At 40.6% G+C, this 15,858-nt stretch overlaps 1 protein-coding gene across 1 annotated transcript; it reads right to left on the minus strand.

Annotated features, from left to right (window-relative positions):
* Positions 1 to 428: 428 nt before the first annotated feature.
* On the minus strand, positions 429 to 14,736 carry TXK (TXK tyrosine kinase). The gene is made up of 14 exons (XM_074155348.1): positions 14,663 to 14,736; positions 14,320 to 14,422; positions 13,298 to 13,503; positions 11,933 to 11,998; positions 11,182 to 11,236; positions 10,288 to 10,367; positions 8,796 to 8,923; positions 7,508 to 7,582; positions 6,382 to 6,553; positions 5,437 to 5,653; positions 4,433 to 4,497; positions 3,490 to 3,608; positions 2,882 to 3,039; positions 429 to 1,549 (listed from the first exon to the last, which is right to left on the minus strand). The coding sequence occupies exons 1-14, from the start codon at positions 14,734 to 14,736 to the stop codon at positions 1,481 to 1,483; spliced, it is 1,587 nt and encodes a 528-aa protein (XP_074011449.1). The 3' UTR covers positions 429 to 1,480.
* Positions 14,737 to 15,858: the final 1,122 nt, after the last annotated feature.

Below are 15,858 nucleotides of genomic sequence, written 5' to 3' on the forward strand. Positions count from 1 at the left end.
AGTTGGTGGCAATTCTTCTAGCAGATTTTATGAAACGATAGTGATATCAAGCTTCACTTGAACCAGAAATGCTTTAAAAGTGCGTTTAAAGCTATTCCCAAATGTTCAAACAATACGACAAACAACTTTGTTTCCGAAGGGATGGTAACTATCAAAGTACTATTGCAGTTAAGATGAATGATTAATTCCAGGAGTCGATTTGACCCAGAGATGCCACCATCTTCTGGAAATTCAAAACTTGGGATGATTGATATATTTAGTTTTATTGTTATGGTTAATTTTTAAATTTGGAAATGAAAAATTAAATTGTGCAGAACTCAATCATTCTTTAGTTAGTGTGTTTTACATATTTTGTCTACAAAGTGCTATAAAACTATATATTATTATGTATTTACCTATAAGTAATTCACAGTGCAATCACATATTTTAAAGAACCTATTTATTTGTAATGGTCTGGCTATTATATGTTAAAGAACTATTAACTTCATCTGCCTTTTCTTTTCTGGAATACATTTGCGTCAACCAAAATTAAAATTTAAAATTGAAAGTGAGTAATAACATAAGAAGTAGGGTTGTCCATGTCAGGTATCACAGGATCCATCTGAGCTAGAGGAATTCAAAGCACTTCATTTTACTGTGAGGTCCCAGCTTTAACGTGTCCATTAACCATTCTGGGCACTTGCAAGGGGAGGACTAAGGCAAGCGTGGGCGTTGGAGTAGGCAGCAGCAGGCCAGGAGCGGGAGACAATATTGGAAAATTGTGGGAGAGGTCTGGATAAAATAATCCTTGCTCCCCTTGTTTATACAGAACTGGTAGAGAAGATCTCTTGACTTGCAGCGCAGGCTTAAAATGCTTCAGGGATGCCCAGTCTTTTCAGCTGCCGAGATGTGACTTGGGAGCTGCTAAATGATGCCTGCTCCTTTTGCTCCCTTTATCCACCTTTCTCCACATGCCTGGGCGATGCTTCGGCGGTTGGTGCTCAGCTTGCTGCTCCTTCTCTGAAAGGCTGCTCCACTGCTTTGCAGCAAAAGGGCTTGCCTTTAAACATGACCTAGCTACAGCTTTAGCAGAGGTTCTTCCATCATTATTACTGCTGCTAATCCGTGTTCCCCAGTGCACGGGTCATATTAAGTACCAAATAATTTAATAATATTGTTACAGGACTTAGTGTAGCTTGGACAAAAAGAATAAATAAAAAGACCTATATGGGTGAGTAAACTTGGTTACTTCTTTCCAGACAGATTTTTCTCCCCAATCATGAAAACGGAGCCTTGAGAGCCCCGACCCAGTCTCCTGAGGTATCTTTCTCAAATGAGTAAAAATTAGGCCAAGCCTGAGCAGCTGCTTCAGTGTGTAGGATGTTGGTACTGCAGTTTAAGTGGAGACTGCTGTAAAAGGCTGAGGTCTTTTTGTATCAGCTACGTTACTGACATGCTTAACGGTAACCTTTCAGCAAATACATTCATGTAAAATCTCCGATTATCCCATCTCTGTTATATCTGTGAGGGTCTCTATTAACTCTGCAAAAGTAGGACGTCCTTCAGGTTTCTGAAAAGAAGAGCAGAGGATAAATTTATATTAGTAGATTGATAAATTATAGTACCAGAGTTCAGAAGATGGTTACAAGTACCTATGAGCTACCACTTAAAAATTACATTTTATTTTACGAATACAGAAGAAAAGATTGAGTTTATCATTTGAGGGAAAAAATCATCATTTTCATGACACCAGCAGTGTGAACACAGCCACTTTGCCAAACATTCCTAAAATTTCTTCATGTTTATTTCGGTTCTGGACCAGAATTCCTATAGAATTTGTCCCCTGCAACGGATCACTGGAAAGCACTACCGCTCAGGAAATTATAATACTCAAGAATGTTTCCTGGGCTGGTGAAAAGGGATCTTCACTGTTGTATCATTTGATGTATTGCAGCTGAGCGTGGAACAAACCCCTGGCTGATGGCAGGCAGGAGAAGAGAGAACTTCCCCATCCTCTCTCTGCAGGCTGGCAGCTCAAGCAAGCAAGATGCAGTTTAGGTTTCAGCCTCTTAAACTTTTTCTTTTTTTTTTTTACTCAGGGTCTAAAAATTTCATACAGAGTTAAAAGATGGGCAAGAAAGCAGAGGTAGGATAAAGGAGGCAATGGCAGCAACAAGGTTTCCCAGATACTGTCAGTGTGTGGCTGCCTATTTACACGAAGGCATCGCACACAAAGCTCTTCTGAAAGTACTTTCTATTTAAAATTAAAGTTTCACTTCCTGAGACTCTACAGAAGGAAGGACCTTACGGGATTGCTCATATGGAGAAGTTGGTGAAATCATTGTTTTGATACCGATATAGAAAGAAATAGTTGCTGGAGAAATGGAGAAAGAACGTCAAGTACTAAATCAGAGTGGAGAGGGTGAAAGGGCTGCAGCCTAGGAACTGTAGTGATGTACAGATGTACCCTGCAAAACAGGATTTAAAATCCACAATTAGTGGGTATACCCACTTTGCATATGAATGCCTCCAGGTTATCATTCAGAGCAGAGCTAGAGAAAGCTATGCATGATGGAGGTGTGAAAAGAGAATTACATTTGATGCTGTAGAGAAGTGACACAATAGTGGCCTACTCAAAACCAGAGATGGTGTAGACCTATTGTACTGATAATGTGCTTTATATTTATTGGATGCAACAGTCAGAAGAAACAGAGGCTTGTAAACTTAGATGAGATTTGTAGAATTCATAGTCAGAGATACTGAGGATGCCACATCTGTGAAATAAACATTTAACGCCTTAGTTTTTGAAGATTCCCTTTTTATCCACATTCCAGATTAATAATAACATAAAGTAATACCACACAAAAAAAAAAAAAAAAAAAAAAGAAAAAGGGCAACAAACCTCGTGCCAGCAGCTGTACATGATTTTGTACAGGGTATGTGATGCCAAATGGGGTCGATAAAGTCGGTTACCCTGAGAAATCTCACGGACAACTTCAGAATTTGACTTACTTTCAAAAGGCATTTTGCCTTCTGTGAAAACTTCCCACATCAGTACACCTAGAAATGAACCAAAAAAATTTAGGACAAAACAAAACCCTAAACCCACAAGCTATTTAACAGCAGTAGAAGCACAAAACCCACTCCTGATTTTTTTGTGGGTTGCATGAAAATATGGGCAACCTGAGCTGACCTGACAACCAAAAACATTTTCAACTGGTCCTACTCCCCTCTCTTTTAAGTCAGCTAAGATGGTGGTCCATGAAACAGAGATGAATATACGTTTGGTTAATGGAGACATGCCAAGAATGCACATTTCAGTCAAAATCTAATACTTAGGCCCAGAGCCTTTCTCTTAAAAACCGTACTCAACCAATACAGGTAAGATTTGAAAAATGGGAAGGACTCAAGCTTAAGATAGGTAGTATCAGTAAAAAGTTACACTTTTTAAAATCACATCAGTAGTTTTAGGGAAGCACAGTATGCTGCACATTCACCTAATCAACTCACCAAATGACCAGACATCTGATTTGCTGCTGTATTTTTTGAAATGAAAGACTTCAGGAGATGACCATTTGACTGGAAACTTTGCACCTGAAGAGCTGATATATTCGTCATCAATGACATACCTAAAGAAAAACAGGAAGCAGCATACATTTTAATGATAGTTAAAGGACAAGCAGCATTGTTCTAGCAACATTCCCACAGACGGTTTATAATTCCATTAAAATACAGTGTCAATTTAGAAGCAAAGAACATATGAAATGCACACAGATACCCACACTAGAAGCTCTGCCCTTAAAGAGATTTCTGTTTAAATGAATGATTTGAATTGTCAAGACCAGGCTGGATGGGGCTTTGAGCAACCTGGTCTGGTGGGAGGTGTCCCTGCCCATGGCAGGGGGGTTGGAACTAGATGATCTTCAAGGTCCCTTCCAACTCTAACCATTCTGTGATTCTATGATTCTATCTTTGGCTGATCCTCTCATTAAGCAGAAAAACCACTTCCCTGCTAGAGCAGTGCACATCACGCTTCCTGCCCGCCCCGCTGGTCCCCCCGCCTCCTTCCCCACCTACTCAGCTGCTGCCACCTCTAAAGGTCAGCACCAGCGCCCGAATGTGTCCCTAGGGACTTTGTCCTCCCCGCTGCTCAGAAAAGTTGGGAAACATGTTTCTCCAAGCTTCTGGCTGTGCACCCTGGGCATTTCTCTGCCCATAAACACTTCTGAAGTTTACCTGGCACTTTGTCTTACACTCGCCAATAGCAAGAGGAGGACATGACACCCAATTCATGGTAGAACAGTTAAACAACACTACAATTTTCATCAGAATTCAAAAATTGACCGCAGCGGGATTTCCCAAACCAGCGAAGCAAGCGGTGAGGTTAAGTCGAGGTCATGCTGCAGCTGGCTGAGAACAGGTACTCACGGAACCTGCGTCAATGGCCTCGTACCTTGCCATGCCGAAGTCGGATACTTTAACGATGTGCTCAGCATTGACTAAACAGTTTCTTGCAGCCTGGGGAAAATGAGATAAACGTATCTGAAACCCGTGCTAAAGCATTTTAAGAAAAATTTCTTTCAGCTCAGACTGTTTATATTCTAAAAGGTGACGAGTGTCTTGCTCAAAACTGTAAGTGACTTTCTGACTCTGAGTCAGTGAACGCATTTCACTACGGTGTAGCTACACATACAGCTTATATCATCTTAAATACTAGTAGTATGAGTTGCAATATTTTTACATGGTGAAAGAAATTTTGGACTGCAGAGTCTAGTTATCCAAGCAGATGTTTTCCTGAACACTAGCATTAGGACACCCAATGTGAATTTTTAAAAATTTTTGGTGACTTTTTCATTACAGAAGTGAAGAACTCTTTGGAAGTTTTCAAGATTTTACATTTCTTCAGGCAACTAGGGAGGAGAGCGGGAAGATTTTCTCTCTGCATCCAGACGTGAGCATTGAACAAGAAGCAGAGAGTAAGGAAACAAGCTCCTCTCCTGTGTTTCCCTGTGTATGAGGGGTAGGGTTGAAAAGCCACCCAGATATCCCAGCATCGAGGTAAGGCAGTAGGGAGCAGAAAAAATGTAGATAGAAAAAGATTTTGTTTTATAAAAGAAATCCTCATTGTTTCTGACCTTTTGTGTGGCTGTGATTTTGGTTGTGTTGTGATCGCTGCGTGATAGTCTTGTCCTAACCTGTTAGGATGTCCTAACATTGGCCTGCTCCATGCTAACATCCCTATTTTTTCTGACTTCTCTCAATTATCAGACAGTTCTTCCAGCTGCTCACAGACAAAAGAACAGCTTAAAAGCTTTGATTTAGAGGCAGGAAAACACTATTGGCTTATACCCTGCAGGGCTGAAGTCTTACAGGGCACATTAGTGTGCTATAAAATGCAGTGCCTTGTTCTATACTGCCAATATTTACCAAGAACTTCAGAAAAACTACTGTACTTACTAAATCACGGTGAATAAAGCTATTTCTTTCCAGGTATTCCATCCCTTCGCACACATCCTGGCACATGCTCAGCAGCATGTCTCTGCCGAGTTTCCCTCGCCTTTGCCGAAGGTAGTTGAGCAGGCAGCCGTTTTCCATGAATTCAGTCACAACGTAGAGAGGCTTGTGGTGTGTGCACACTCCGTACAGCTGGACCAGCTTCGGGTGGGAGAGTTTCCTGTTTAAATCACATTTTAGACAGGATAGCATTTGTCCTTGGCAGGTAACTAGACCTTCGGTTCTCACGGTGGTTTTGAAAAATACATTCAGTACTTGATAAACAATATTCCATTCAACTGGCCTCAGAGTTGCCCCACTATCTAATACATTTCTGTATGACACTTTCCTCCAAAAAGTGCACTCTTTGAATTCATAATTGTTCATCAGTTACATAAATGCAGTTAATGCAAAGCTTGATTTGGATGATGTGAAATGGAAAGGCCTAGGTATGCCTGTCTTTCAGGCAGGGGACATGACCCTGCAAGGGTTCTTCTCCTCTGGGCTGTGCCAAGAGCCAGTCGGGATACTTCCCTAATTTACAAAATTAGCAGAAGTGGTAATATAATTTTTCCAAAGCTTTCATTAGGTATGGGCTCTGCCAGTGGTCCTAGAAGCACTGAATTATGGATGAAAGAATAGTTGTAGAGGCACCTTTATTTTTGAGCACATTTATTCCCCATTGAGCTCCACAGCACAAAGCAGTGCACGCTCTAAAGAAAGAGCCTGGCGATGGGTGCAGCGAGCATTTGCGTCAGTCAGTTCAGACCTTTATATCAGCCTTTCTGTCCTGCACATCGCCCGTTCCCATCAAACTGATTCATCTGTTTGTTTTAAATGGAATAAGGTTATGTTTATTTCTTGGTCATCTCAATGACAACCATCAGATATAACAGCTTTTGTACTTACATCATCACTTTGGCCTCCTCAATGAAGTCATCTTCAGACATTGCACCTTCATTGATTGTTTTGATGGCAACCTTGATGGTTGCTTTCCATTTGCCCAGCTGAACGACTCCAAACTGCCCGCGTCCAAGTTCTTTCATGAACGTCAGTTCAGATGGGTTTAATTCCCACTCCTCTATAAAAGCAACCCAAAATGTTACAACAGTCAGGTCAGCTTTCCTGAGCAGTGTTCCAGGAGACGTGCTTTGCTATTTGCAGTTAACGCATGCAGCAAAATATCACAATTGTTCATCAGCCTTAGCATGAGTTTTAAATATCTGAACATTTCCACATGCTCATATATGTGTTTATAAGTGAATGTTATTTTATAGCTTGTAGAATGTGATTAGTGTTTAAATTGCTTAATTCAAGAGTGTCTGAGGCTTGAAGATAACACAAGTGTTTAGCTTTGATCGCATATGAGAACTTTTTTGGCATTATCAGGTGTGGTGTTGAACTCTGAACCAGTTCTGGATGGGTAGTATTGCTACAGAAATAGTTATTGGCTGCCTCTATTGTAATAACCACAATAGCTCTGCCCTTCAGAATATTAAGCCTTGAGATTAATGGGAACGCTCACAGGAAAGATATACCATTTTGGAGGTTCCTAGCATCAGCCAGATGATATGAACTTCTTGATCTATATACACAAAACTAGTATTTATTGCTCGTTTTCTGATACCGTATAAGATTTCATTCTTCTAAAACTTGCAGAACTAACAAGGAAAATCTTCCTCATAAATAATATTCATTTCCATTTCCTGAGCATTTAAAAATCAAATAGGCTTTGAAAAGCTATTAAATATATATTTGAGTCTTAAGCCTGCTTAGAAAAGTCCAGATAGCTCTGAAATGCAGTGGTGGTTGTAACAGAACCAGAGCAGTCGCTGAACAGAAGGATTCAAGTCAGGTGTGTCATTTGGTACTGACGCCTTACAAGAAATGAGTGTCTATTTCTGGTGAATATGCAGTTTTTATGTGTTTCTTATTACTGGAAAATTTCACGGGTACAACTTAATTGCTAGCTGCATGAATGTGATCGAAATAGGCAGATACCTAAATCTCCACCAAAAGAAGATAGAAAATTTACCGTAACTAAATCCTGCTGTTGCTGGTGAAGAACATCCAGCTGATCCAATTGGGTGTCGGAGACGAGTGATAAGACCTGTAGAGGACAAAGCAACAATATTCTGTTGACTGATTACTCCATTTTACTCCATCCAAAGTATGCTATATCGTACCTCTTCTCAAACAAAAATATTTGGAATCTGATGGTCGTTTCTTATTTCTTGAAGTTACTTTTGCTTACAGCTTGTTTGGATAAAACAGTACAGTGAAAAGAAATGGAGGAAAAACTATTCAATAGGGCCCTGACTACAAAAGTATCATTACTTTCGTACAACCAAAAGTGATACCCTTTCTTGTTTTCATGATGTTAGTTATATTGAATAAATGAGTACTACAATACTGTATCACCAACCTAAGAGGTTCCAGCACGATTTCTCAGGATTGTTTCCCATTGCAAGAAGTATTTTTGTGTCCGTCACTCATTTTTCTTTGAATTCATGACCAACAGTACCAGTGAGTACATCCCTCACCAAGGACTCCCTGCGTTCATTCATTTTTCTCACTGTTACTTTCGGGTTCTTTTCCACTTCGTGTGTTTCCTACAATCGTCCTCCCTCCAGCAAAAGGCTTTGTCCATGCCCATGTCTTTCTTCCTCACTAGTGTGAGGGATCTCTGTGTGTTTTTCCATCTCCACTCATTCAGGGTAAAAACATTTTATATTTTGTTAAAGTAAAATGATGGACGGAACCAAGGTGAAGGGCATTTTTTAATGCTAAAAATTATAAAAAGCTGCTGTCAGTCAATAATTAGAGGTGGCTAAGTCTGGTAGGCTGCAAACCAGTGTTAGAGAGTCCTTGTGCTCCCTAACTCTGCCTTTGATTTGTTGTAGGGTGGGGTTTTTTTGCCAAAATCAGCAGAATGCTGCCTGCTGATGCACAGCACAGCTCCTGCTTTTCTTAAATTGCATGCCTGCAAGTCCTTGTTGTAGACAAGGAAAGAATTACAATGAAATTTCATACAAGTCACATTCAGTCAAATATGAACCAAGAGAATACAGAGCAGGTAAATACATTAGGCTTCTAGCTTTGTAAAATTCATTTAATACATGTAGATGAGTTTGGTAGTTTCACTTCCCTCACGGTAGATGCACACTACAGCTATGACTTTGGCAGAAAGGGTCATTAGCAATAGAAAAGCTTGTATCTCTTTTTATAAGGAAGTATTAGAGGAAGAGTGATTTCCAGTCTCCCAAAGTCCTGAGGAGCTTCAAATCATCAGTTGTAAAACCTTATCAGCTTGCATGCATTACCTGCGGCATTGTGTTGATGATACTCGATGAGTTCAGGAACAGATGAAAAGAGATATTTTTCTGCTACGTAATATTGTCCCAAGTGGTTTGTCTTAATTTGATAATGTCGAATATCTCCATTATGACTTCTGAAATCAACAAAGGATTATAATTTTCAGTAAAAACAATTTGTACTATAAATCTGATTAAATTTCACTTTGAAAGAAATCACAGAAAAATCTGAAACCTTGAGGTACAATTCTCAACTTAAAATGGCTGTGTGTAGCTGGGATAGTGTGTAGGGGGAAAAAAAAAAGACTTCTTGATTGGATCTCTCTTCCAACTTTGGGAGATATTGCACGATGTTTTTTATTGCACAAGTGTCATTGCATCCATAAGAAATAGCTGTAGCCTTTAACAGATGTCCCTCCTAATTCAACACTTACTTGAATCTAAGCTTTTAAAATTAAAATGCTCTTCATTACCAGAGTGTCCTCCAAAAATTAAAACATACTCATGTATTCTGAGAGATTACATTTTCTCTTCTGCTTCTCAAGAAGCTCCTCATTGGAGCTTTTACTTGATATGTTTATTTTTCTGTATTTCTCCACATTATCTGTCTTGCTTTCTGTACATTTTGGTGCTTTCTGGGATATTCAAAATGAAGAAATGCCAAGTTAGTTAGCATTTCAAGCTGGAGGTGGCTGCTGAAGGTTAGTACCCTACTGCAATCCTGAGCCTGTGCCCAGCACAGGGGTGGTGGGGAGGATTGTCCCACCTTTCCAAGGAGGGGAGGGAGAGAGGAAGAGGGTGGTGGTAGCAGCAATGCCTTTGCCTTGCTCCTCTCACCTCTGGCTTTCTCTAAGAGGGAGAGGAAGGAAAGCAGACACCACTGATGCAGGAGGATGTAGGAGGTCTGAGGGAGGGGGTATAAGGCAGCTCGAGAAGGGGTAAGTCAGGGCTGTAGGTGATTGCGACTGATGTGAGAGAAAAGCAAGTCCTGTGCCAGCCCTCCAGCAGAAGAAGTTAGACTGCAAAGCAGGGAGGTGAGGTGATTTTAGGAGAAAAATAGAAGTTTGGGGGCAGGGAGTCTGGGATGAATTTACTGTGCACAGAGCCTGCGGAGAAGGGAAGAAGTTTGGTGCAGCTGCCAAAGGCTGTGGCGGCATGGGGTGACAGCCATGGCAGTTCATGTAGGAAGAGAGGCAAGAAGATGTGAATGCAAGGTCTTATTGCCTGCATTACATGGGTGGGATGCACGGCTTTCACAGCAGATTCTTTGAGGACTTCAACGAGAGCAGTTAATCTTGTCTTGGCAGAACATTTGCACCTTGGCTCCCAGATCCACTGCCCACCATCAACATTTCTGCACATGGGGTAATTAACTCTGCATGAACAGCAGCCCAGTGGTTCCCTGCTCCTGTCCACTGCATGTCCATTTAGCCCGAGGACTTTGAGGGAAGCTCTTCCATGACCTCTTAATTCAAACCCTGACCATGCAAGAGCAACTCACCCTTTGGCTCGTGAATACATGGACAGCGTAAGAAGTCCCTGTTGGCTTGAATCTCTGACAACAAATGCACCTTCTTTGGACTGAAAAGAAATCCAAGTAGAGTTATTTTCTCCTTTTGAGCATGAATAATCCTCCCTTCAGACAGGATTTGCAGCTGATTACCAAATTCTATGGAATACCTATGACTATTTGGGAAGGAGAAAAGGCAGTGGAGAATGGGAACTGATAACCAGGTAGATAGAAGAGTAAAATTAACCAAGGGAAAATACTAAGTGCCAGGCAATTTCTTGGAGTCAAATAATTTAGGTGAATTATACTTTTCAGTGTCAAGTAGTGAAAATGCTTTGATGTATTAAAAAAAATCAAGTTGTGCAAATCACTAGAATAAAATACTGTAAACCAGTTCAATCTGAGATGTTCTTCTCTGGTCTATCTTGCTCAAGCCCTGTGTTAGTCCTTGAGCAAAGACCTGATGAGTTTAACTGAGTTAGGCACTTTGGTAACTGCTAGGGGGTGGAATGCAATGTGGGTTGTTTGCTCTATTCATAAGGAAGAGGCAGGAGTTTTGTTAAGCTCTGCCACGTCGGTAACGTCCTTACTGCACAGATTTCAGTCTTCAGTGTTTCATACAAAAGATAAGCACAGTAAACCACATGTAATTCAACTTATCCAGTACGAAAAATCTGCATTGAAATTGCTTGGGCTACAATTTATAACTTTCTGAAGTCTGAATAGTCTGCACTGTACGCTTACCCCAGAAAGCCTTTTTATTTTCAAGTACTCTCTCTCTCACTGCATACCAAGCAGTTTTGAATTTGCCTGTGGTAACGGTCTTGATGCCTCTACTGATAGATCTTTCTAGATATCGTTAGCTCTTTGTATAAGCTGAGTTACCTTCTGGCGCAAGAGAAGTTCTGCCTGGCTTCTGTCTATGTTTTTGCAGTACCACCTGCAACAAGGAGATAACGTATCCTTTAATTTCAGCCAGTAAAAATTAATTTTTGCTCTGTTTCACAAAAGGTAATCCATCTTCCCAGTCCAAAAACCTGAACAGAATTATTATTGTATATGAGTATCTCTTAATTTGGAATGACTTTGAGATCACTGTGAATACGACAATGTCTTTCCCCATTCACTCTGATTAAATATGAGCTCAAACAAAAGAAAACCCAGGAAAGAGTTCCACCAAACTGTGATGAAATTTGTGGTCCTGCTCACTGCATCAAGCCTCTCTTCTCTAGAATTTTGCAGAATTTTACTCTTCTCTCCAGTAAATTAGGTTGAAGTAATCAGAATTAACTTCTAGTCAATTGATTACATGTTCACAACAAGAAGAGATCAGAATATAGAAACATTATCTAGTGAGCCTGCAGAAATAGGAAACATCTGGATTCTGACATTGTGATTTATGCAAATGAATGTTGTTGAAGTATTCGGTGTTTGTAACTTCATGTTACATTCCCTGAACAAATAGCTCCTGAACAAATGGTTACTTCATTCTAAGAGTAGCAAAAAAATAAAATAAAATATGGAGCTTTCAATAAACATCTGTTCATGTCTAATACAGACTGAAGGATCAACCACTTAAATGTATCACTCCATTTATAGAAAATAAAGTGCAATTATAATTTTCAAGGGTACTTACTCATATGTTTCTAAATTACTTTTCTTGTTCTCAGTAACATAGTTGCTGGGAATTAGACCTTCATTCCTGAAATGACATATTGAGGATAGTTTAGATTGGATATTAGGAAAAATTTCTTCACTGAAAGGGTCATCAGGCATTGGAATGGGCTGCCCAGGGAAGTGGTTGAGTCACCACCCCTGGAGGTATTGAAAAGACATGTAGACATGGTGCTGATGGACATGGTTTAGTGTTAGGTTAATGGTTGGACTCGACGATCTTAAAGGTCTTTTCCAGCCTAAATGATTCTATGACTCTCTTATAGGATAGTGTATAATATTAATAGGATTAAGATACGCATCTGCCTTTTGTTGAACTTATAAAGCTTACTTACACTATTGGCTATGTCATTAAGGTACTGAATCCCAACATTGGAATTGAAAAGAAGTCTTAGTCCTTTCATCCCAGACACAATCTTTCTGACCCACAACTGTGGATGGTGACAGCTACTAAAATGAATGAGTCAGCTGGGATAGGATATTTATAGAGTGCTGAGAGCAGGCATGTTAATGAAAATTTTCAAGTCAAATCACAAGAAAATTTAGGGAAGAAAAATGAAATTTCTTCTGAATCAGAAGCCACTCTCTTAATTTCTAACCTTGTAACTATATAAAGCTTTTTTCGTTGTGTAAAGTGTAAAAAGTGTGTGCTTGCATGTATATACAAAATAATAATCCAGTGGACTCTATCTACAAACGTGAGCTGAGAAAAAGCATTTGAAAGTATTTAAAGGAGAAATCTGAATGAAAAGGAGACAGTTATTATGTAACATATAACTAGTACCAGCATGACAGTACAGGATACACTGAAGAAAATGCAAAGGAGAAAGGGGCATGACATGAAACAACCCTAAACGTGGAAAGGATCCTAGCTGAAGTTATCTAGCTCTCTAAAACACCCAGGAATTTTTAATCAGGGATTTTATTTCAGGCACAGGTCTTAATAATCTCTATGGTCTTTATGAAGCTTTTACACATACACACTGCATTGTAAAGAACTTGAAGTATGAGAAGCTGGATTTGCACGTGGCTCAGAGCCCAGTGATTCACAAGATCCTCAAACGCCTTTATGTTGCTCAGGAAATTGCTGAGCCTAGGACTTAGCTCTGAATTCTCAACACACTCCAGATTCCCCACCCATTTCTGGGGCACCAAACACTGCCGAAAGTCTGCCCGGTCAATCTGTGCGCCTTGTACATAGCTGAACACTTTCAAACCTGCCCCTAAATTGTTGCACGTCTCATTCTATCTGCCTGCTTTCACAAGGGTTGTTTTGGGGTTTTTTCTTTCTGTGTAGGGAGACTGAAATAGATGCCCGCTCTCTTACCCATGTTGGTCTCTTGCCTTCCACCAGTGGGGGTCATACTGTTCAAGAATAATGTATTCTTCTGATTTCTTGAGTGGTAAATCCGAGGGTCCTCTGGCAAAAAAGTCATAGAGTGCAATAACTCTGGGTTTTTTTGTATAGTCTTCCAAGGCCTCGGCAGGTAGGGGAGGTAACGGCTTGTTCTTTAAGTGCAATTGCCTCTTACGCTAGTGAAAAAAAAAAAAGTATCTTTCATAATTAGTCTTTCTTCCTACTATTGCTTGCTTAATTCCCCTGCTATTATACTGTCTCAGTAACTAAAAGGAACTCATCGTGGTCATTACTTCCCCTTGTAAAGCACCATCACCTCATCACTTGCAAAACAGTGAGACTTAGATTTGAGTAGTTTGGTGTAGAAGCCAAAATGACAATGGAAAGTACAGTGAATAATAAACAAGCCATCTACCTTAGCTTCTACATGGTATGAATGCTGGGACAACTCCTCAGCTGGTGTAAAGGCAGAGTGGCATTGAAATCAGTGGAGTTAAAACGTCTGGAAATTTGGTCATTTATCTGGAGAATTAACACAGAGAGCATTGCAGACTTTCTTAGCAAATTGGCAGGAACAGAAAAATTTTCTTCTGCATCAGGTTAAGCTCTAGTTTTGCACTTGGTTATGCTTTGAAAGCTCAGATTATTCAACTTAGATCTAGAAAAAGCGAGGTGGATGTTTCACATGTCAGCTGAGTAAGGCAAACTGGAGTCTGCCCAACAGGCCAGTTTCACCCTTCCCACCTCCATCATCCAAACACAGAAGTGGGAGAAGAAACCACCTTGTCCATGACAGAGAGCTTGGGAGGCTCCACTGTGAACCTGTATTTAAGTCAACATGAATCTTCATATACCTTCACTCTAGAATTTTTATGCAATGAAGCACCTTACATGCTCAAGAGTTAGTTACTCCTCTGCTTCTTCTGGTACTGAGCCACCATGTGGCACATCACCTCAATTCTCTCTTTTTCACCTGCCAAAACGTTACTTACCTTGCGCTTCCAAGGAGATGTGTAGGAAGCATCTGGTTGTGAGGCTGAGTACTGGGTCACCAGGCCAGTGCCAGGGTCCAGGTTCATTTTTGTTCTCATTGCTCTGATTTTGAAAAACGTGAATTACTTCTGTGAATACATATCTATAGATATTCTCATAAACAAAAAATCTTTCATGGATATATATATATGCCTTCCTTCGTATTAGGGATATGCAGGGTAGAGCTTCTTTAAACTTCTGAACAATTAGGAGTTCTACTGAAAATGCAGGGATTTTTAAAAGTCCTTTATACGTAGATATTTTATCACCCTAATTGCTGAAAAGCTTAAGCATTTCACATACCTTTTTTGCACTGTGCAGCAGCAGCAGCAACAGCAGAAAACAGACTGGATGGTGTGATCTGTGAACAAGAACATTGCCCATATTTGCAGTGTTCCTCTTTGTTTGTTTACAAAACTTCCAGAATTAAAGACTACAGTATGTGCTTAGCCCCGTTATTAGCTCTGTCTTGCTGTGAGGTATTGGCAAATCATTAAGGCTGAATCTGCATCCACCAAAGACAGCAGACCTTTCCTGCTGCCCCAGCTTTTTGCTCCATCTCCCTTACAATGTCTTAGCAATTCTGAGGCCATGTGAGGCGTTAAATCAGCTCGCTACATCAGAAAGGAAAAGAAAGACCTTGTCAGCCAGATCAGCACCGATCTGACCGCACCACCCCGGGCAAGCTCTAACTAGTGCAATGAAGGGGATGAGAATCATCAGGGGCAGGAGGTGGAGAACCATCTCCTTCAGCAATGATACAATTTTTAGATCATGTGCCCAGGTTTAAAGTACTAACAAAAGATGTGCTTTACACTTAGGTGCCAAGTGGTTGACAATCCTGAGAAAAATACGTTGGACAAATCATCACAGACATCGTACGCTTAGAGAGAAATCAATCTAATACATCTCGTATGAGCAGCAGAGAGGATATGGTATTAAGCAGGGTGGAAGGCATTAAGAAGCTCTGAACGAGGGAAATAAATGGTTGACATCCACTCTGGTCCTCTTCTACTCAGGCTGAGACCTACTTTTCCCAACCTATGTTCACACAGCAGTTTCAGCCGAGCTGTGGCAGCTATGGTCCCATCCCCTTTCCCTCTGCACTGCTGCTTATCTCATCTCCAGCCAAACGAGATGGGAAGCTAAACCAGTGGGGAATCGCTCTCTGCTGGGTCGGTTCCCTAAGCCATCTCACCGTCTCGCATCGCCAGTGGGAGGGCAGCAGCATCACTGGGCTGGGCTCAGGCTCTCCGGTGCGACATACGTGTGTTCTCTTAGGAAGCCTGAGAGCCAGGCATGCAGAGACGAGGCTCCAGTCATATTCAGCTGCACCAGCAGAAAATAAACTTTACATCCCACTCTAAGGAGTCCTGTGTTTTCTCTGCCACAGAGATCATAGTCCAAAAAGAGGCCTCAGAAAGGTATTTGAAATATTGAAATATCCAAGGTGTCAGTATTCTGTCATTTTATCTTTCACAAGGTTTGTCTTCCTCCCA

This window comes from Numenius arquata, chromosome 10 (genome assembly GCF_964106895.1).
Source record: "Numenius arquata chromosome 10, bNumArq3.hap1.1, whole genome shotgun sequence".
In the NCBI taxonomy this organism is placed as follows: Eukaryota; Metazoa; Chordata; class Aves; order Charadriiformes; family Scolopacidae; genus Numenius; species Numenius arquata.